Here is a 20,409-nt window from a genome sequence, read left to right on the forward strand (position 1 = left end):
GGATAGGCAGTAAACATGGAGAGCTGCTGTTGCCCTTTTCTGTAGTTCTCAGTTCTCTATTCCAGGCTAGTTTACCGAATACCCTTGGGGTAGGTACCATTTGCAGGCTCTTTGGGCGTCTAGTATCCCTCTGGGGATTTACCATGTAGAAGAGGACACCATAGCTCAGACACCCAGAACCAGCCAAGTGTTCTCTGAGCCAGCATGACAGCAGAAATGTCTTTAACCTTTAACTGGTTTTTTCGAGACAGAGTTGCACTCTTGGCTAGCCTGGAATTTACAGAGATCCACCTTCCTCTGCCTCCTAGGTGCTGGGATTAACAGCATATACTACCACACCTGGCTAAAGTTTTTACGTGGTTTTGTTTTTGTTTTTTGGTTTTTCTTTTTTTTTTTTTTTTTTTTTTAGAATGGTGAATGAGCCACATTTTTTTATATTTATTTATTATGTATACAATATTCTGTGTGTATGCCTGAAGGCCAGAAGAGGTCACCAGACCTCTTTACAGAGGTTGTGAGCCACCATGTGGTTGCTGGGAATTGAACTCAGGACCTTTGGAAGAGCAGGCAATGCTCTTAACCACTGAGCCATCTCTCCAGCCCCCAATGGTGTTTTTTTTTTGTTGTTGTTTGTTTGTTTTTGGTTTTTCGAGGCAGGGTTTCTCTGTGGTTTTGGAGCCTGTCCTGGAACTAGCTCTTGTAGACCAGGCTGGTCTCGAACTCACAGAGATCCGCCTGCCTCTGCCTCCCGAGTGCTGGGATTAATGGCGTGCGCCACCACCGCCCGGCTTGTTTTTTGGTTTTTCGAGACGGTTTCTCTGTGGTTTTGGAGCCTGTCTTGGAACTAGCTCTGTAGACCAGGCTGGTCTCGAACTCACAGAGATCCGCCTGCCTCTGCCTCCCGAGTGCTGGGATTAAAGGCGTGCGCCACCACCGCCTGGCTGTTTTTAAGATGTTTTTTTTTTTTAAGATGGCTTTGAATTTCCTACCTCCTATTGAAAGGTTAAGATATTGTTATCTCAGTGAGATCAACTGGGTCGCCTAAGCTATTTGAAAGCTAGAGAAAAGTGGGCGTGGTGGCACTCAGGAGGCTGAGGCAGACCTAGTGTACATAGCTAGTTCTGGGCCATCCAGGGCCACATAATGAGACACCATCTTAAAAAAAAAAATACGAGCCGGGCGGTGGTGGCGCACGCCTTTAATCCCAGCACTCGGGAGGCAGAGGCAGGCGGATCTCTGTGAGTTCGAGACCAGCCTGGTCTACAAGAGCTAGTTCCAGGACAGGCTCCAAAACCACAGAGAAACCTTGTCTCGAAAAATAAAAAATAAAAAAAATACAATTTTCCCATCTGCTGGCAACATCCAGTGCCCTTAAGGGCTTTTGCATGGTGTTACTTAGTATTGAGTCAGAAGTAGTGAAGGCATTCTATGAAAGCTGGATCTTGACTGAGACCTGTGGCACCAGCACCTTTGATTGAAGATTCTCTGCTCCTTGTGGTATCCCTTGGGCATTCCACCCCAGGTCTAGAGCATAGGGTTTGGAAGGAAAGGACATCTGGAACAGGTCTTCACATTGTCTCTGCTTTTGAAGGGGGAAGACATTTTCGTCCCGCTAACGCTTGGGAACTGAGGAGGAAGCTCTGTTGATGGAAGGCTGGACCGCTTGCTACTGGATAATCGTAGCCCTTCATGTTGCACCTCTCCAGGTTCTTAAGGGATTCTCCGTTTGGGTTCCATTTTGTACGAGTTTGGCAAATAACCTGCAGAAACGAGCTGTGCTTGCAAGGACTTCATAGTTCCCAAGAATATAAGAGAAAAAAATTTCCACTTGATCAACTTAATTCCCTTCTTTTATTTTTCCCTCCCTCACTCCCCTTCCTTTTCCCCTTTTCCAAGCTGTTTGCTTTGCAATATGTTACTGGTAATGAGTTGCAGATAATGCAATCTTAACTTGTTTTCTTCTAAGTATTTGAGTTCAAAACTCCTGTATCTAAAGAATACGGTTGGGGTCATTAATAAAGAAAATCTTTCTATCTTACTTGAGGATTTGCTGGGTTTCTGGACTGAGTCCAAAAGAGAAAAGGGTGGCCCTGCGCTGCCCTTGAAGCAGCAAGCCCACATAGTCTGGAGCCTGTCTTCACTGCAGGAAGGAAGGGCTGGTTGGTAACCGGGAACTTGTTTGTTTGCGTCTCATTGTATTGGTCTCTCTTTGTAGCCCACTTTGGCCTCGACCTCTCCAGCATGCCTCAGCTTTCTGAGTTCTGGGATTTTAAGAATGAGCCACCTTTGTTTTGTTGTTTATTTGAACATGTTTCCTGCATTGTAAAGCTTGGTTGCTGATACCACCCAGCTGAAACTCTCTTAGAGTGACAAATTAAAATGTTTTCTGGGACTGGGGGATGTCTTTCAGTTGATAGAATGATTGCCTAACCTTTCACGAATCCCTTGGTTCAATTCCCCAGCACCATATAAACTAGATTTGGTGGTGCACACCTTTAAATATTTTTATTTTGTCAGGTAGTGGTGGTGCGCACCTTTAATCCCAGCACTTGGGAGGCAGAGGTAGACCTCTGTGAGTTCGAAGTCAGCCTTGTCTAGAGTGAGTTCCAGGACAGACTCCAAAGCTATAGAGAAACGCTGTCTTGGGAGAAGAAAATGTGTATAAATGTTTCGCATATTTACACATTAGTGCATGCATGTGTTTGTATGAGTGTGTGCACCAGGTAAGGAAAGGAGTATCAATCATATCTTATGCAATTGGAGTTACAGCTGGTTTTGAGCTGCGCTGTGGGTCCTGGAACCAACTCAACCGCTGAAGAAGCAACAAGTGCTAACCACTAAGCCACCCCTCCATCTGCTATGACATACACCTTTTATTCTTAGCACTAGGAGGGGGTGCAGGAGGATCAGAAGTTCAAGATTATCCTCAGCTGTACGTGCATTTGAAGCCAATCTGGGCTACAAGTGAGACACCCTTTCAAAAAAAAAGCTTTCTGTCTGGGCTGTGCGTGTGTGCATTTGTGTATATATGAGAGATTGAGATTTGGGTGGGGGTTGGTTGTTTGGTTTTAAAATAGGGGCTCACTGTGTAGTCCTGCTGCCCTCACTCAGATCCACCTGCCTCTGCTTCTCAGTGAGCACTGGAACTAAAACTGCTTGTTCTCCAATCAAATAATAAAGGGCATTGCCTGAAATGAGGCTCTGCAGGACGTTGGTGGGTGTTCCAGTGTGGCGCTGATGCCTACTGACTGGCCACACCCCCTCACACATTCCAACAGATTGATGTACTCCACAAAGCCCACTCTATGAGGTGCCTGCTGAAGAGATACCTGGGAACCAGAAGAACGTGCTGTGCCCTAACAAGATACTGGGGCCAAAAATAAAATTTGTTTGGTAAGGTCTTATCCTAAGAATTTGAGGGGTGTCTAGGATGATTTGAAGACTGTTCTTTTGTCTCCATTTCAGGCAGTGTGTCTCAAACTAGTTGGATGATAGTCATAGCCACCTCGACTGTCTGTGACAGCCCTTTTATCTTCTACAGGTTTGTTTTTCAGATAATGATGCATTTGCTTGCATGCATGTTGGACATAATAAAGCAAGGGCCTGTCACCTTCCCAGTGGTGACAACTTGAGTAATTGTAGCCCAGTATCACACCAGTAAAGTGACATGTTTTATGTGTCCACTTTCTTCACATTTAACCAGTTTTATTCAACATTGTTTGTGCCTTTGTTGTGTGTATCTGTGCATTTTCTCACTTGGATAGATTTCTGAACACCAGTGTTAGTTTTGAAAGTGGGGTGGTGCAGATCAGAGCAGTTACTGAATCACACACAGTATTGATTGGGGACTTTTTTCATACATGAGCACCAGGACAGAGTTAGAGAACTACTTTACCCCATCCATTGTCAAGTTTTAAATATTGCAGATTGTTCCATCATTAGATTTAATTGAAATTGGTTCAAGGGACCTGTAGGTTCTCTTGTTCTCCTACTTCTGGGAAGTTTTTTTTTTTTTTTTTAAGTATCTTGAGAAATACTTTGAGAGAGTTTCAAAAGTAGTTTTGATAGAGTTTTTGTTCTTGTTGGTTTTGTGACAGGGTTCTGTTATCTAAACCAGGCTGGCCTCTGCCTCTCAAGTGCTGGGATTACACAAATTCACCACCATGACCAACTACTCTAATTTTCATTCCATTTTCTTTTGTTTTGTTTAGGTTTCTGACAGAGCTTCACTCTGCTCAGACTGGTCTCAAACTCAGAGCAGTCGTCCTGCCTTGGCCTTCAGCTTCGCCCCACCCAGCTCTGGCTAGCATTTGCCTTTCTGCTGTTTTTTTTTTCCCCTTTTTTCCTTTCTGCCGATTTTAGAACAAGAACTCTGGATCTCCCTATGCATTCTTGGCAGTAGTGAAACTTGTTTTTTGTTTTGTTTTCTTTTTTAAAGATTGTTCTCACGCATACACACACCACTCCCCTTGGTATCCCTTTCTTCCTTAACCCTGTTTCTTCCTACTTAGTCTCCTAGTTGGTAGACCACTGAGGCAATACCATCTCTCCCAGAGTCGCCAGCTCCTTAAGGAAGGGATGGGACTTCATGGGCGCCTCCTGTGTCCACAAAAGGGATGGAGGCCCAGTCTTAAGCAACTGCTATGTGTTTATGGTTCTGCAGCAGTGCCATACCTGAATGTCAGTGTTTTGTGACACCCTTCCCCATCTTATAGGTCTTGGATTCTGTTTGCCTTAACTTCTGCCTTAGGGTTTCTAATGCTGTGAAGAGACAGCTTGATCATGGCAACTCTTCTAAAGGAAAACATGATTGAGGCTGGCTTACAGTTCAGAGGTTTAGTCCACTATTGTCATGGCAGGAAATGTTGTGGCATGCAGGTAGACATGGTGCTGGAGAGGTAGCTTAGAGTTCTATATCTAGTATCGGGTATCAGGAAAAGAGAGAGCCACACTGGGCTTGGCTTGAGCTTCTAAAACCTCCAAGCCCAACCACCCCCAGTGACATACTTCCTCCAGTTAGGCCACACCTACTTCAACAGGGCCACACGTCCTAATACTTTAAAAAAAGGTCATTTCCTATGAGTCTTTGGGGACCATTTTCATTCCAGCTACCTCATCTTTTATGATATTCCCCAGCTTTGGCTGCAAGAAGGAAGCAGGGATTGATGTGACTCATCAATCACTTACTCTAAATATTTTGGCCAGAATCAAGCCTCTGTATTAACCATCACACTCTACAAAAATGATTCTTTGCCCCCAGCTGAGAGCTTAATAGCCTGTGGGTATGAATATTTAGAAAACAGTTTGACAACATATTCATTCGAGGGAAACAACCACGGTGTGTTATCCTGTTAAGCCGTCAGGTTTATGTTACCAGGCTACTTTGTGTAGCCAATCACAAAGCAGCTGGTTACCCCCACAGTACTCAATGCCGCTGTTGGAGTGGTGTCCCAGATCTTTCTTGTGGTTCAGTACTGTAGCACACATGGTCTTTAGCTGGGTAAGATCATTCTGGCTTAGTTCCTCGGTTTTTCTGTGTCCTTTAAACAAAGCCTGTAGTCTTCAGTGTAGGGTCAGGACTTGAAAGAACATAAAGATTAAAAGCCGTATAGTAGTGACCCACACCTTTAATCCCAGCACTCAGGAGGCAGAGGCGGGTGAATGTGAGTTCTAGGCCAGCCTGGTCTATAGAGCGAGTTTCAGGACAACCAAAAGTACACAGAGAAGAAACCCTATCAGTAAATAAGCAAATAAATCGATAGGTACATACGAACATAGTGAAAGCATGTACTGCTCTTTCAGAGGACAGGACGTGGATTCCTAGCACCCACTCTAGGCAGGCAGCTCAAAACTGCCTGTAACTCTGAGTCCAGGGTATCCAGTCTTTTGCCCTCAGCAAGGGACCTGCATCCACACACAAACAGTCCTTAAAAATAATAAACCCCAGTCCTCGGGAAATAGGGAATAGGTAGGTTTCTGTGATTTCCAGGCCTTGCGTGGTATGACCTTGTCTCAAAACAAAACCCCAATAGGGTCTTACCATCTAGTTCTGGCAGGCAATCAATAATAATAGCAATAACCTCTATTCTTTGGGGGTCTCTAAAGCATTAGAGAGATTTAAAGAAGTATAGGAGCCGGGCATGGTGGTGCACACCTTTAATCCCAGCGCACAGGAGGTAGAGGCAAGTAAGTTGATCTCTGTGAGTTTGAGGTCAACCTGGTCAACAGAATGAGTTCAGGACAGCCAGGGTGGTTACATAGAGAAACCCTGTTTCAAAAGAAAGAAATTGTAGGAGAAAAGTATAATGGCACTAAACATTTTTGTAATAGTAAATTCTAATTCCACAATATTTTGCCAACATCAAGAACCTGTGCTGACTAGATGAGGAAATTCTTAGTAATTTAGCCTCTGGTAAGGTGTTCATGCTCCTGTAAACAGCTCTGATGAATTCACTGAATCCTTTAAAAAAGGAAAAGGAGCCGGGCGGTGGTGGCGCACGCCTTTAATCCCAGCACTTGGGAGGCAGAGGCAGGCGGATCTCTGTGAGTTCGAGACCAGCCTGGTCTACAAGAGCTAGTTCCAGGACAGGCTCCAAAACCACAGAGAAACCCTGTCTCGAAAAACCAAAAAATAAAAATAAAAAAGGAAAAGGACAGTTGAGAAGAGGACAAGAGTCAGCAGGCATATTGGGACAGGGTACCAAATAAGTGTGGTCATATATTGCATGCCTGTAGGAAAATGTGACGGAACATCGTGATAATTAGTACATGCTAAATGGGACAGAAAATACACTTTGAATTGGACACAGTGACTCGCACTTGTAATCCACGTACTCCAGTTTTAGATTGATGTACATGTCATACAGCATAGGCATCTCTGATGCATATAGGCACAGATAGATACACATGTGTTTGGATAGAGTCCTCCCCCACCCAGTGCTAGGGATGGGCCCCAAAGCCTCATGTGTGTTAGGCTGATGTCTAGTGGTGTCCTCAGCCACAACTGAGCTATGCTATAAATCTATAACAGCCATGTTCTCTTTTAAATTTTAAATTATGTGTGTGGGTGAGTGTATATGAGTACAGGTTCCCGTGGAGACCAGAAGCATCAGATGTCCCTGGATCTGGAGTTACAGGAAGTTATGAGTCGCCCAACGTGAATGCTGGGGGCCAAACTTGGGCTGTCAACATCTCTACTATCTCTTCCCCTTACCTTACCTACCTGCCCTCCCCCCATACACACACACACCTTGGTTCCCTTTATACACCTGGAGGGCCAGAAAGTGATAGGACTGTTGGATAAGTGGCAGAAGTCAAGCTTCTTTATGTCTCAGGCTTTCCAGACCTTCCCTAAGATGGTTGTACTCTTCCCCTTCCTTTATCAGATAGGAGGGTGGGGCTCTCCAGATCTGAATGGGACATGTTTAGCATTACAGTGTGCAGCAGAGGAGCTGTTAGATACAGAAGGAGAAAGCCCTGACCTAACCACTACATAAGTCCTTGTAATGGTCGTCTGTGGCAGTTGATGTCCTTCTGCCTAGGGCTCGCCTGACACACCCTGTTCAGTCCTCCCTGAAACCCCTGCTGAGGGAGAGTGAGAGGAGGGGGTGTGCTTGGACTGCTGGGATTCAAGGATCTCACACAGGATACTCTACTGCTCATCTAGTTTCTGTTACAGGCTAATCCAGCCATCCAGGTTTAAGGACAGTTGCTTCTGCCTCAGCAGCTGAATAGGGGGTTCTCAAAGCCAGCTTCCTGGCTGGTCTTACACTGTCTAGAAGGTATATATCCACATCTGCTTTAAATGTGGGCCAGCTGGGTATGGTAGTGCAAACCAGTGATCCCAGCACTTGGGAGTCTGAGGCAAGAGGATCAGGAGTTCAGGGTTAGCCAGTGGCCTAGCTAGCCTGTTACAATATCTAGAACAATGATTCTCAACCTATATTGGTCGTGACCCCTTTCACAGAGGTCACCTGAGACAATTGGAAACAGACTTTTTTTTTTTTTTTTTGGATTTTCGAGACAGGGTTTCTCTGTGGCTTTGGAGCCTGTCCTGGAACTAGCTCTGTAGACCAGGCTGGTCTCGAACTCACAAAGATCCGCCTGCCTCTGCCTCCCAAGTACTGGGATTAAAGGTGTGCATCACCATCGCCCGGCTCAGACATTTATAATTCATAACAGTAGCAAAACAACAATTGTGAGTAGCAACAAAAATAATTTTATGGTTAGGGGTCACCACAACATCAGGAATTGTATTAAAGAGTCAGCATTGGGAAGGTTGAGGACCACTCTCTAGAAGGTACGTAACCACGTCAGCTTTAAGTGCTGGACAGCTGGGTATGGTCATGCAAACCAGTGATCCCAGCACTTGGGAGTCTGAGGTAGGAGGGTCAGGAGTTGAAGGTTAGCCTGGGCTACTTACCAAGACCCTGTCTCATTGGCGTTCGCCTGGTGGCGGGGTGTGTTAAGTAGTAGCTGGGAAAGCAATTCGGAGTACTGGAAGCTTCATCAGCCTCCCTGGTCCAGAGTAACTGCAGAAGTGGACTAGGGAGGTCTGGGAGGCTTCTGGGACAGTCTAGATTGTTCACCCAGCACATGTTCTCTGTCAGCAGGACAGCAAGTCAGGGCCACAGGTCGCAGGTGGAGCGTCTGAATACTTGTACCCTCCCTCCTCCTGTGGGATGGGAAGGGCAAAAGAAGCCATCATGGCCAAGGGCATGACATAGAGGAAGCAGATGAGTTGGTGAAGGAGAAGCTGAGCTGAGCCCCGGACAGAACCCAGGCTCTCCAGCTCCCACTGCCTGCGCTGTCCCCTTTACACGTCATGCCACACACAGTGTTTAGATAGAGCAGAGAAGAAACAGACATCTGAATCTCTGGGGAAGGAGGCTGGGAACGGAAGACTGTTTATTCCTGGCAGCCCTGCATCCAAGGGGTCTTGCACCACTTCAGTGCGGCCCCAGACAACTCTCCCAGAGCCTGACTCACGCCCCACTGCCACTGCGGGGGCTTGAGACTTGGCCGACTCCTGGAGGATGGGTTTGAGGCTGCTCTGCTTAGTCTCCCAGCAGTAGCCCCACCTCCGCAGGACCCAGGAATGTGTGCTGTAGGGCAAACAGTGCCAGAGTTCTCAAACCTCTAGCCTTTGGGGCCGCATTTCTCCAAGGAACTGAAGTTCTGCTCTGGGAGGAGGTTGCTCTCATCTCCCTTCCGGCTATCTTGCTACAGTCTGGGCCTGTTTCAGTCCTTAAGGAGTTCGGCTGGGCTCCTCTCCTCCCCTTGGGCCTAAAGCTGTCCGAGTGCAAATCAGACAGCGCTTGGCTTCCACGCTGTGAACATGACCTTCTCGCCCTATACTTAATTTCCTCAGTTTTCCTGTAGATCAAAAAAAGGCCATTCTTTGATTCCCTAGGCTCCCTGTCTGCCTTTCTCGGCAGAGTGCTTGCGTGGAGGGACAGGTGCAGAGAGGAGCAGAAATCCTGGTGTTAGCATTTACGGGAATGAAGTACTAAAGAGCCAAGGGTTGATCTGGTTCCTGTTACCGCCTTTGCTGGAGGGGGCAGCTCTTATTTCTTTTGTTTGTTTGGTTTGTTTTGTTGGTTTGAAACAAGGTTTCACTACGTTTCTGAAGCTGGCGGGCAACTCGCTGCACCGTATGTGTCTCATCACCAGAGCTAGGATTACAAACCTGGCTTAAGGAAATACAATTTTGAGCTCCACTAGGCAGATAAAGAAACAAAATTGTATCTGGTGGTCGTGGCGCATGCCTTTAAATCCTAGCATTCAGGAGGCAGAGGCAGGCAAATCTCTGAGTTTGAGGCCAGCCTGGACTACAAAGTGAGTTCCAGGACAGACAGAGCTGTTGTACAGAGACACCCTGTCTCTAAATAAATAAATAAATAAATAAAACCGGGTGGTGGTGGCACACGCCTTTAATCCCAGTAAGAGGAAGGTGGATCTCTGGAGTTCAAGGCCATCCTGGTCTATGAGCTAGTTCCAGTACAGGCTCCAAAGCTACAGAGAAACCCTGTCTCAACCAAAAATAAAACAAAAAAGAGCGAGAAAGAAGAGCAAAACTGTCGAGAGAACTTCAACAATTTGCCCAGGTTTGCACAGCTAAAGCAGCGGGATCACCGCCAGCCCTGCCGTGCCAACCACAGCGTATGCCTCTCAGCCCCATGGAGGAAGAAAAATAAGTCATTTGAGCTGACCTCCCCTCAATACTGTCAAGCATTGTGTCCACAGGTACTGTGTTACCCCATGACATGCCCTACCACAACCCCAATAGGTGGCTTTTACTTTGGGAGGGGGGAGATTGACAGCATTGAAATAGGCTTACTGTAACCCAGGCTAGCCTCAAACTATACTGATCCCTCTGCCTTCCGAGTGTTGGGATTTACGGGCTTGAACCTCTACACTGAATCCACTTGTGCCTTATGCATAACCCAAAATTTGAGAAAACAGTTGAGGACTGGGGATGTAACAGAGTTGATAGAGTACTAACCTAATGAATGAGTCTGTGAGTTCTATAACCTGTCTGTAGTATGGTCTGCAGACACGGTGACAAAGCTATAACCCTAGCACTTAGGAGGTGGAAGCAAAAGGATCAGAAGTTCAAAGCGATACCACATAGGAGTTTGAGACCAGCCTGGGCAATATGAGACCCGTCATCTCAACAAAACAGGGTGAGAGGTGTGTAGACTAAGGAAGACAAGGCTTAATTTCTAAGCTACAAACCTCATCTAAGCCGGGTGGTGGTGGCACACGCCGCTTTTAACCCCAGCCCTGGGGAGGCAGAGGCAGGCAAATAAATCTCTGTGAGTTCAAGGTCAGCGTGGTCTACAAAGTGAGTTCCAGGACAGCTAGGACTGTTACAGAGAAAGCCTGTCTCAAAAAAATAAAAATAAATAAAAATATAAATAAAAATAAAAGGCTCCTCAGTGAAGATTCTCAGGTCCCAGCCCCAACCGCCACCGCCCCCCCCCATCTTGTATGCACACTATTCTTTGGTGTATGTAGCTGGCTGTGGGCGGCTATGGCCATCCAGGGTTTAAGATACCTAACCAGCTCTATTAGCTGGGGGTGCTGCGGGGAGGTGTTATGTGTCAGTCGTTCATTGGCTGAAATGGATTCCCCAGATGAGCCTGGCAATGACAGCAAGCGGGTTCTCAGCAGTGAGGAAAACACCTAGGTTTCATGAGGTGGCAGACTGCTAGGGAGGGTTCACTAGACAGGAGAGGAGGTCTCTCAGTAAAAGCAGTCAGCGTGTGCCAAGTCCCACCCCGGAGGCGGAGCCAAGACTGAGGCCCTCCAGCCCAGACTCCCCCATCCTTTCAGGAATCCAGACCAGGGCAGAGCCTGAGTCTGGTTCCTGCCTTCCCCAGCATAGGAGCAACAGGCAGTCATGGACCAGGACCCCAGGCATGGCCTGAAGCCCTGAAGAGCGGCTGCTGTGACTCTGGTCCTCAGAGGAAGGCCCTGCTAGCAAGCACCACCTGTTCCTAAGAGCCATGTGAGTAGCTACAACCCAGCCCCTCCGGTCCGATCCTGCAGAGGTCAGTGCAGTGGTGTAAGTCACTGGAGTACTCGGGAGAAACCATTCCCACCCCACCAGGTCACTAACCCTGGCTGTAGATCTCCAGCTTTCTTTGCGCTGAGGGAGGCCGGTGAGGGACTAAAGGGCTGAGAGCTAGGTCTCAGTAGTTTAATAGAAGTGGACGGTGTAGGGAAGGGGAGCAAACTAGAGGGCCTTTGGGGGAGACTGAGGGAGGGAAAGATCAGGAGTGCCGTTTGGGGAGCTGTTGGGATAGGAGAGCATCTCAGCCAAGGTAACCATAGAGCTGATGCAGGTCCTGGGAGAGGCCACAGGATGGGAGGGCAGAATCCTTCCGTATTGACTTTGATCCTAGCAACAGCAGATGCTCCCCTGTTGACAGGATCCAGGACCCCTCCCACTGGCCCTGGCATGTGGCCTGGGGCTGAGACTATGCAGCCCAGTGAAAGGAAGCAACAGGGTCAATTCGGAGGCTCTGCCTTGTGCCCTGGGTTCAGCCTATGTTTAGAGGTTGGGGGGTCCTCTCTGTTCTTAGCACCCCCAACTCCTTGCCAAGCATCTCCCCACACTTCCCTCTAGTTCCCAGGAAGGGCCTGTTGCTAGTGTGGAGTGAACGAGTCAAGTTTATGGGCTGGAAGTCCTACCCGGAGGCTGTTCACTGATCTGTAACAGGGTGGGGGTGCAGGGACAGGGCACTCTGTGCCTTCAGGAGCCTCTCACACCATGGCTGTCTGGCCACTGTCCTCTCTTGGCATCCCAATGTGTGCTGGCAGAGGTTGACATGCTTTGGGTAGGTTGCCTTCTAATCCAGACAGACTTGTAAACACAGCTGCCCTGAGGCTGGAGGATGACAGAAATAGGTGAAGCTGCCCAAAGGTGGTTATCGCCTGAAGGGCAGCCTCTACTAAGATACTCTTGCCAGAATTGATTTTCCAAGCAAAACCAAAAGCATGTCTTCCCTATATAATTGTTTAATATATAATTGTTTAAGTTTCAACTGAGAAAATCTGTATCAGCAAACAGGGTATGGCCCAGTCTGTGTTAATGTGCTGTCCCATCCCCTCCCTCCCCCCAGGACAGTGACTGCAGCTCCAACCTAACTCTGGCCACTCCTCCATACAGGCATGCTGACTGCAGCTTCAGGCCATCCATATGCCAAGGCCCATGATGACACCCAACAACACTGGGGAGGTGGCCAGCTCCATTCCCAAGGGGGTACTGGGGATTTCCCTGGCCCTGTCAAGTCTCATTGTTGTCGCCAACCTACTCCTGGCCCTAGGCATCGCCCTGGACCGCCACCTGCGCAGCCCACCTGCTGGCTGCTTCTTCCTAAGCCTGTTACTGGCCGGGCTACTTACGGGGCTGGCACTACCCATGCTCCCTGGGCTGTGGAGCAGGAGCCACCGGGGCTACTGGTCCTGTCTCTTTCTCCACTTGGCCCCCAACTTCTCTTTCCTCTCCCTGCTTGCCAACCTGCTGCTCGTGCACGGGGAGCGGTATGTGGCAGTGTTGCAGCCACTGCGGCCCCATGGGAGTTTGCGGCTAGCCCTGCTCCTCACCTGGGCCAGCCCCCTGCTCTTTGCCAGCCTGCCTGCTCTGGGCTGGAACCATTGGAGTCCTGGTGCCAACTGCAGCTCCCAAGCTGTCTTCCCCGCCCCCTACCTCTACCTCGAAGTCTACGGGCTCCTTTTGCCTGCTGTGGGAGCTGCTGCTCTTCTGTCTGTCCGAGTGCTGGCTACTGCCCACCGCCAGCTGCAGGAGATCTGCCGACTGGAGCGGGCAGTGTGCCGTGATACTCCTTCAACCCTGGCCAGGACTCTCACCTGGAGGCAGGCTAGGGCGCAGGCAGGAGCCACGCTGCTCTTTTTGCTGTGTTGGGGACCCTATGTGGCCACACTGCTCCTGTCAGTGCTGGCCTATGAGCGGCGCCCACCACTAGGGCCAGGAACTCTGTTATCCCTCATCTCACTGGGCAGCGCCAGTGCGGCAGCTGTGCCTGTGGCCATGGGTCTGGGCGATCAGCGCTACACAGCCCCATGGAGGGCAGCTGCCCAAAGGTGGCTGCGAGCGCTTCGAGGAAGGGCCAAGAGGGACAGTCCAGGTCCCGGCACCACTGCCTACCACCCCAGCAGCCAAAGCAGCATGGACCTGAACTTGAACTAGGGAAGCCTCCCAGGAGCATTCATCCATCTCTTTTGCCCTACTTCTCTGGGTTGGAGCCCTTGCTCCATGAGACCTCACCCTGACCAAATAAATCTCTGGCTACCATTTCAAGTTATCTCCTTCCATATCTCAGTAAGGGAGAGGGGCAGGTTGACTGCCTTAGATGGACCCAGAGACAGACTGAGCACCAGAGAGATTTCACCTCCAACTAAGCACTGTTCTGTCCAGCCGCCACAAAATGCACACAGACACTGCCTCTGGGAAGTATATTTTATTTACATTTTTAAAATCTGTAACTAGTCTCTCTTCCTCCTTTCCTTCCCCAGAGAGTTGGGAAGGGAAAGAACGGGAACCTCAAAGACCTACCCCCCACATACAAAGACGCACCCCATGGCTCACACCAGCAAATCAAAGTGAAAGAAACGTGGGCCTCCTAAAGGGCCCCAGGGCTGGACAGGAGAGGGAGGGCCTGGTAAGGTGGGTTTCCAGGGAAGAAAAGGACAAGGAGTGGGCAGGTCAGCTGAAGGGATTGGAAAGCAGTCCAACGCACTCCCCTCCTTTTCCCTCTGCACCCTGCACCTCTGCTGGGGAAGAGAGGGCAGGGGTCTCCCTTTATCCCCTCAACACCAGACACCATGCCAGAGCCGCGGCTAACGGTCAGGTCTCTGGACACAAAACACTTTCGCTTTGTGGTCTCCTGATGTTGTCACCACCAGGGAGGCATCTCTGTGGACAGAAAAGGGGGGTGAAATTACCGAAGAACCTGAGGCCCATGCCCCAGAGATCTAAGGCAGCTGCTCCAGCATCACGTCCATTCTAGGTCCCTAGCTGAGTCTGCACCTGGTTCTCAAGCCCTCCCCCCAAAGCCAGGGAGCTGACCCACTATGTCCACAGAAACTGCAAGAGAATCCATGAAGGAAACCCCTAGTATGGGAACAAGACAGATCCAAGGGGGACAGGTTCATTCTCAGCACCCTGCCCCACAATGGGTAGGGACAGAGGACCTCAGGACTGTGACTGCACAGGTGACCTGGCATTCATTCCTTCATCAAAGGATGAAACCAGGCATTGGCTGACTTCCCTTAGAAATCTACCGTTCCCCAGGGACCTGTGCCACCCCACCCTAGACCCACTTCCTAGAGCTGCCAGCCCATCATGCTTACTTGCTGAGGGCAAAGTCCAAGATCTCAGCAGTGTGGCCCCGGTAGTCAGTAAGCAGGCGGCCAGTCCGGGCATCCCAGAGACGAACAATGCCATCCAGGCTACAGGTGTATACCACAGCAGTGCCAGCCTCCCACAGCAGCTGAACAATGCCCGACTGTCCCGGAATGTGACACAGTAACAAAGTAGGGCAAAAATCAGGAGGGAGAGGAGAAGACACTGTCCCCACGCTCAGAAAGAGCGGGGCACAGGGCCACAGAAGACAGACTACCTCTTAGCCAGCACAACAGCCCGCTGAGTAGGAACAAAGCCTCAGACATCATACCTGGTGCTGACACTGGTGCCGGAGTGTCTGCGTGGACAGGTCGTAGATGGCCAAGGTTCCATCCAGATAGCCAACAGCAGCCAGAGGCATCCTTGGAAGCAGAAGAACAAGGAAGGTTCTGGAGGCTCGAGATTTATGTACCTTCCCTCCCTCCTCCCTGGTCCTAATGACTGGGTCCCTCTGCAAAGCCACCTCCTCCCTCCGCCTCGGGTTTCCAGGCCAAGACTCTGCTCACACTCACACACTGCAGAAGCCCAAGGACTCCACGGAGTTGGACTCACTCTCCTCTCCCTCGCCCAGGCTGGGCTGGGAGGCGACTGTCTCAGGTCTGAACACACCCACCACCTACAGGTAAGAGAAGAGGGTCACGGAACTGAGGAAAAGAGCAGGAGAGGGGCAGAAGGTTCAGACAGAAGGCCAAGCTACTTACCTTGCCAGTGGTAGCACTGACCAGCTTGGCCTGGCAGTCCACAGAGCCAGTGAGGATTAGGCTGCCATCCTGGTTGGTGGCAACACAGGTCAGAGGGCCCTGGTGACCCTCAGTCCCTAGGACAGAGCAGGGATACATAGGCTGAGTCCTGCACAGGCTCTCAGGCTCCCCAAGCCCAGGTCAACACCCTCCCTCCTCTGATACCTTTCAGTACATGGATGGGGCTTCCCTGCTTGAGGTCCCAAATCCTGATGGTTCCATCTTCATATCCTACCACAGCTCTCTTCCCTAAGGACCAAGACATGAATGACAAAAGCCCAGAGAGTACACTGAGCAGGGAGAATAGAGTAGGGGTACCCAAATTCCCCTTAAAGTCACAGGGAAGCCCTAGTATGGGGCAGGCGGAGGCTGGGATGACTGGAGTAACCCCGAGTCACTGGGTCCACCTCTACCCCCAGGAAGAGACAGCTCTCTCACCATCAGGGAGGACGCGGCCACAGGTTGCAGGGCAGTTGGGGCCCTGGAAGGTCTTACAGTCACCATTTGGCACCTTCCACATCCAAGTGTTGCCGTCAGCAGTGCCCGCTAACAGGACAGGTGCCCGAGGGTGCCACTCCATCCACTGGGCAGAGAGGAAGGCTCAGTAACCAAGGCCTGCTACCCAGCCTGTCTAAGAATCCATGAACCCCACCCTGGTGTCCCTGCTTCTAAGGCTAGCAAGAACATTACAGGTGAACAGACACATTGCTGGAGCTGGCGTGCTGTGGCTCAAGGCGAGTGTCTCCAGTAGAGCTAGGCTTGCCCCTCCCAGCAGTGCTCTTCTCTACTTGGGGTCCCCCAGAGTTGAAGTCCACTCCAAGGCTCTCACCTCCAGGTCTCCTGCTTCAAAGGACCAGACTTCTTCCTTGGTGTCCACCTGCCATACCTTCAAAAGACCACTCATGTCCCCTGTAGCCACGAGGGTGGAATCATGGCTGAAACCAGCACATGTCACAGAGTCCTTATGGCCTGCAAAGAGAAGTGGGCAGGTTTTGAGTTCAAATTTGCCCAAGAGATACAGCAAGTTCAAAGCCAGCCTTGGCTACATAGTAAATCCAAGGCCAACCCAGACTATATAACCTAAAAGAGCAGAAAGTGGCAGGAAAGGAAAAACATTAGTGGCTTCCAGGATCTGGCAAGAGACAGAGGCTAGTAAACAGCTGCCGGGTGTCCACAAGCCACCTGCCAAGGTGCCCAGAGGGACACAGCCTCCCCAGCCTCTCACCTGCACACTCGAAGAGCAGCTCCCCATCGCTGAGCCTCCACACGAAGGCCTTGTCATCTTCACCCCCAGTCACTGCCAAGGTGTTGGTTTTGGGGTCCAGGCTCACACAAAACACGGATGCTGTCCCAAGAGATAGTCCACGAGAAAGGGGATGGAACTGGGCTCTCACCTAGAATTCTGTCTTTCAGTGCAACCCTTCCCCCAAAGCCATAGGTATTCTCTCCTGGAAAGGGTATAGCCAGTTCTTGTTTGAAGCATTAGGTTGTTAGAGACATCCACAAGTCCTCCTCCAGAGCACGTCCCCCTGCTGTTCCGTTCCCTTCACCATCCCACTCTGAGGTCCAAGCCAAGAGGTGGGTCTATGTGCACAGCTAACAGCACAGGGTACCACCAGGCTGGGATGAACAAAGGGACGAGAGCGTCCTGGGGCGGGCTTACTAAGAGCCAGCTCCTTTGGAGTCTCACTTGCCTTCATTTCCACGAGGGCTATTTCCATTCACTTTCATGCAAGATGACTTTTTTGCTGTTGTTTTGTTATTTGAGACAGGGTTTCTCTGTGTGGCCCTGGCTGACCTGGAACTTGTTCTATAGACCAGGTTGGCCTCAAACTTAGAGATCCACCTGCCTCTGCCTCCCCAAGTGCTGGGATTAAAGGTGTGCCACCACCGCCTGGCCAAGGTGGCTTTTTTTTTTTTTTTAAAGAAAAGAACACCAAGATCCAGAAAGCTGACAAAGGTGATAAAGAGCAGAGGTAGGATTTGAACCTAGGTGTCTCACTTAACCCCACTGCAATGCCTAATAATCCCTTTGGCCCTTCCTATGAATTTCCAGCAGGCTTTCCTATTTGTTTCTCATAATACCCTGCCCATGGTCAACGGATCATACTCAAACGTCCATCTGCACTGACTTGAGGTGATCTCCTCAAAGCCCTACCTGAGTGCAATGCAAAGGTGACCTCGCTATCATCCGGGCCCTCCATGCTGCCGACCACCCCTTCCTGGGGTTCCAGGACCCAGCCCTCATCATTGCCCTCTTCCTCTTCTTCCTCTTCCTCAAAGTCCACGTCTTCCATCTCCTGGGCCAGATCATCTGCTTTGGGAAAAGCGTTAAAAGATGGATCTCGAAAGATCTAAGAGGAATGGGGTGAGGGGTGGAGAGAATAGGGCGACGCTGGGGTGGGTGGTGTGGCCAAAGGTGAAGGCGTCGTCCCACACGTACCGAGCAGAAACAGAGCGCTAGGGGGGCGGAGAAGGGGAGATAGGCTAGGTCTGAGGACCTGGCGTTGGCCAGCGACAGTGTGGGTAGAGAGGACAGAGGGCATGATGGGAAGGGGGTGTGTGAGGGGAAGGGCCAGGGGAGGCGTCAGGGAACCCCCACCCAGCCAGGCCTCGAAACTAGTGTGGGGGGTAGGGAAGGAGGGCTGGGAAAGAAATGTCGGTAGGAACGACCGGTAGGAAAGGGGGGAGGGGGAGAAGCAGGGGTCAGAGGCCAGGGGTGAGCGCCTCCTGTCCCATGGCCTCAGGAGCGACAGTTCTCACCCGGGTCGGGCGGGCCTGGATCCAGCTCTACCACCTCAATGATCTCTTCATCTCCGTGGAAGCTTAGAGTCTCCAGCGGCGGGGTGTCAGCGGCCGCTCCGCTCTCTGATTCGGACTCCATGCGGCGAAACCTCCCGATCCACTTCTCTGGGCCCAAACGCCTCCCAGAGTCAGCTCTGCGCGACGACGCGGAACTCGAGCCCCTCCTCCCGGGAGGAAGTAGGCGTAGGTGACTCCCAGCCGAAAGAGCGACGGAATCCGGACCAATAGCGACAGAGGTGGACTGACAGAGCCGCCAATCACAAGGCAGAACTGGGATGACCAGGCCGGGGCGTGGCGGGAGAACCCAAGCTCCGCCCGACATGACTCCGCCCCCAGCTGGAGGGAAACAAGCGAGCGTGCGCGCCTCCGGGGTCTCCTGGGAGGAGTAGTTCTCCCGGGTCCGCTACGCGGACTTCTGGGAAATGTAGTTTCTGGTCTGTAGGCAGGACGGAAGGCGCGGGGGAGGCCCCTTACGCAAACTACAATTCCCGGCGGGGAGCGCAGTGAAGGGGGTGGGACCTGAACATGGCGGCGGTGGTAGCTGCTACGGCGCTGAAGGGCCGTGGGGCGAGAAATGCCCGCGTCCTCCGGGGTAAGGAGAGGGACCCCGGGGAGGGCAGGGCGCTAAAAGATCCCATTCCCTTCACATCCCATCCGGCACCACAGCGGGGAATCAGGCTGCTAATTGCTGCCCACACCTCTTTGCAGGATCTTAGAGAGTCTGGGGGTGAAAGATGCTCTAGAGGTCACCCGATCTAACCCCTGCGTTCAGGTTACACAGCAGGTCTGGGGTCTTGCTGCTAGAGGGATTTCCGAAGGAGCCTTTAGTCTCCCGCGTTCCAGGGGTTTCATACTCACCGCAGTGCAGAGGAAAGAGCGCTGGGCTTCTGGAGGCTTGAGTTCTGGCACTGGGTAATTAGCGGTTTGACCTTGTGCGGAGCAGCTGGTCTCTCAGGGCTTCAGTTTCCTCTTCTATAGTACGAGGGGATGGAGTTTGCTATCCTTTGGGATAGCTATGGTCCTGCAGTTTTAAAAGGGTTCCCCGGATTTCCTTCATACGTATGTCTCTGGTGAGTCTCTCTGCAGTCCTTCCCAACCTATCTTCTGAATAGAAAGAACAGCAGCGAAGCTCGCTGTCCTGGCACCAGGGTGAAGAGCCCGCAGTGACGTGGAAGTAGCTTCCAGAGGTGTCACCTCGATGGCGATTTTCCCATTTCTGTTTGGATTCTTCATGGCACTTGTTACTCCAGACTGCAATCTCTCCCCTCCCTCATCCTATACTGAGCTGCCTTTCTTTCATTCACAGGGATTCTCTCTGGAGCCACAGCTAACAAGGCTTCCCAGAACAGGACCAGAGCACTGCAGAGCCACAGCTCACCGGAGTGCAAGGAGGAGCCTGAGCCCCCCCTCTCTCCTGAGCTGGAATACATTCCCAGAAAGAGGGGCAAGAACCCCATGAAAGCTGTGGGACTCGCCTGGTGAGTTTTAACTGCCCCTCTGCCTAGCAGTGGGGCGTGCACTGGAGGGGTGTCGGGACCTAGACACTTGAGTTGCATGCAGATGGTGAGCTGAGGCCAAGGGAAAGGAAGAGAATCTCGGGGTTCAAGAGGTGGAATCTCAAAGTGGGGGAGGGAAGATGGGGATGGGACAATATGTAGCATTGGGGAGACAGTGACTTTACTTTGGAGCAAGATGAGCTGATGTGGTTTGAATTTCGGTCATTGGCTTCATCCTTCCTATTGGGAGCTGGGGTAAGTCTTAGTAATTAATTAAAATTGTGTTAGATTATGTTGTGTAGAAGCTAGAAATGTTCTGTGAATTTATTTGCTTCTGATTCTGGCTTTAATACATATTATTGGTCAACTTGAAAGGAAAATGGAGGGAAACTAACATTTTTTTCCAGCAAGTGGCTGAGGCGTGACAGAACTTTGC

General features: G+C 50.7%; 4 protein-coding genes across 8 annotated transcripts in view; 3 read left to right on the forward strand and 1 right to left on the reverse strand.

The window, feature by feature from the left end:
* The window catches only part of Arpc2 (actin related protein 2/3 complex subunit 2), a 32,287-nt gene extending 30,249 nt beyond the window's left edge, over positions 1–2,038 (forward strand). For both annotated transcript variants that reach the window (XM_041650160.1, XM_041650159.1), the window contains one exon: positions 1,592–2,038. In XM_041650160.1, coding sequence (XP_041506094.1) covers positions 1,592–1,616 — 25 coding nt within the window. In that variant the 3' untranslated portion in view covers positions 1,617–2,038. The remainder of the gene's footprint in view (positions 1–1,591) is intronic.
* A 9,315-nt stretch (positions 2,039–11,353) lies between these two features.
* Positions 11,354–13,821, forward strand: Gpbar1 (G protein-coupled bile acid receptor 1). Of its 2 annotated transcripts, none has more exons than XM_041650872.1 (2): positions 11,354–11,512; positions 12,630–13,821. In XM_041650872.1, the coding sequence occupies exon 2, from the start codon at positions 12,707–12,709 to the stop codon at positions 13,715–13,717; it is 1,011 nt and encodes a 336-aa protein (XP_041506806.1). In that variant the 5' UTR covers positions 11,354–11,512; positions 12,630–12,706; the 3' UTR covers positions 13,718–13,821. The 2 variants fall into 2 exon arrangements, with proteins under 2 accessions (XP_041506806.1, XP_041506807.1); XM_041650873.1 differs by having other exon boundaries at positions 12,677–13,821.
* A 152-nt stretch (positions 13,822–13,973) lies between these two features.
* Positions 13,974–18,700, reverse strand: LOC121447425 (angio associated migratory cell protein). Of its 2 annotated transcripts, none has more exons than XM_041650643.1 (11): positions 18,436–18,700; positions 17,831–17,989; positions 16,898–17,017; positions 16,502–16,641; positions 16,111–16,255; positions 15,838–15,921; positions 15,634–15,749; positions 15,445–15,548; positions 15,204–15,294; positions 14,881–15,035; positions 13,974–14,443 (listed from the first exon to the last, which is right to left on the reverse strand). In XM_041650643.1, the coding sequence occupies exons 1-11, from the start codon at positions 18,554–18,556 to the stop codon at positions 14,368–14,370; spliced, it is 1,311 nt and encodes a 436-aa protein (XP_041506577.1). In that variant the 5' UTR covers positions 18,557–18,700; the 3' UTR covers positions 13,974–14,367. The 2 variants fall into 2 exon arrangements, with proteins under 2 accessions (XP_041506577.1, XP_041506579.1); XM_041650645.1 differs by having other exon boundaries at positions 17,831–17,986; positions 18,436–18,693.
* A 219-nt stretch (positions 18,701–18,919) lies between these two features.
* The window catches only part of Pnkd (PNKD metallo-beta-lactamase domain containing), a 71,165-nt gene continuing 69,675 nt past the window's right edge, over positions 18,920–20,409 (forward strand). For both annotated transcript variants that reach the window (XM_041650646.1, XM_041650648.1), the window contains exons 1-2: positions 18,920–19,069; positions 19,784–19,955. In XM_041650646.1, coding sequence (XP_041506580.1) covers positions 19,003–19,069; positions 19,784–19,955 — 239 coding nt within the window. In that variant the 5' untranslated portion in view covers positions 18,920–19,002. The remainder of the gene's footprint in view (positions 19,070–19,783; positions 19,956–20,409) is intronic.

The sequence above is a fragment of the Microtus oregoni genome, unplaced genomic scaffold (assembly GCF_018167655.1).
Source record: "Microtus oregoni isolate MIOR12 unplaced genomic scaffold, Mior012 000004F_ref0000308, whole genome shotgun sequence".
NCBI classification, from domain to species: domain Eukaryota; kingdom Metazoa; phylum Chordata; class Mammalia; order Rodentia; family Cricetidae; genus Microtus; species Microtus oregoni.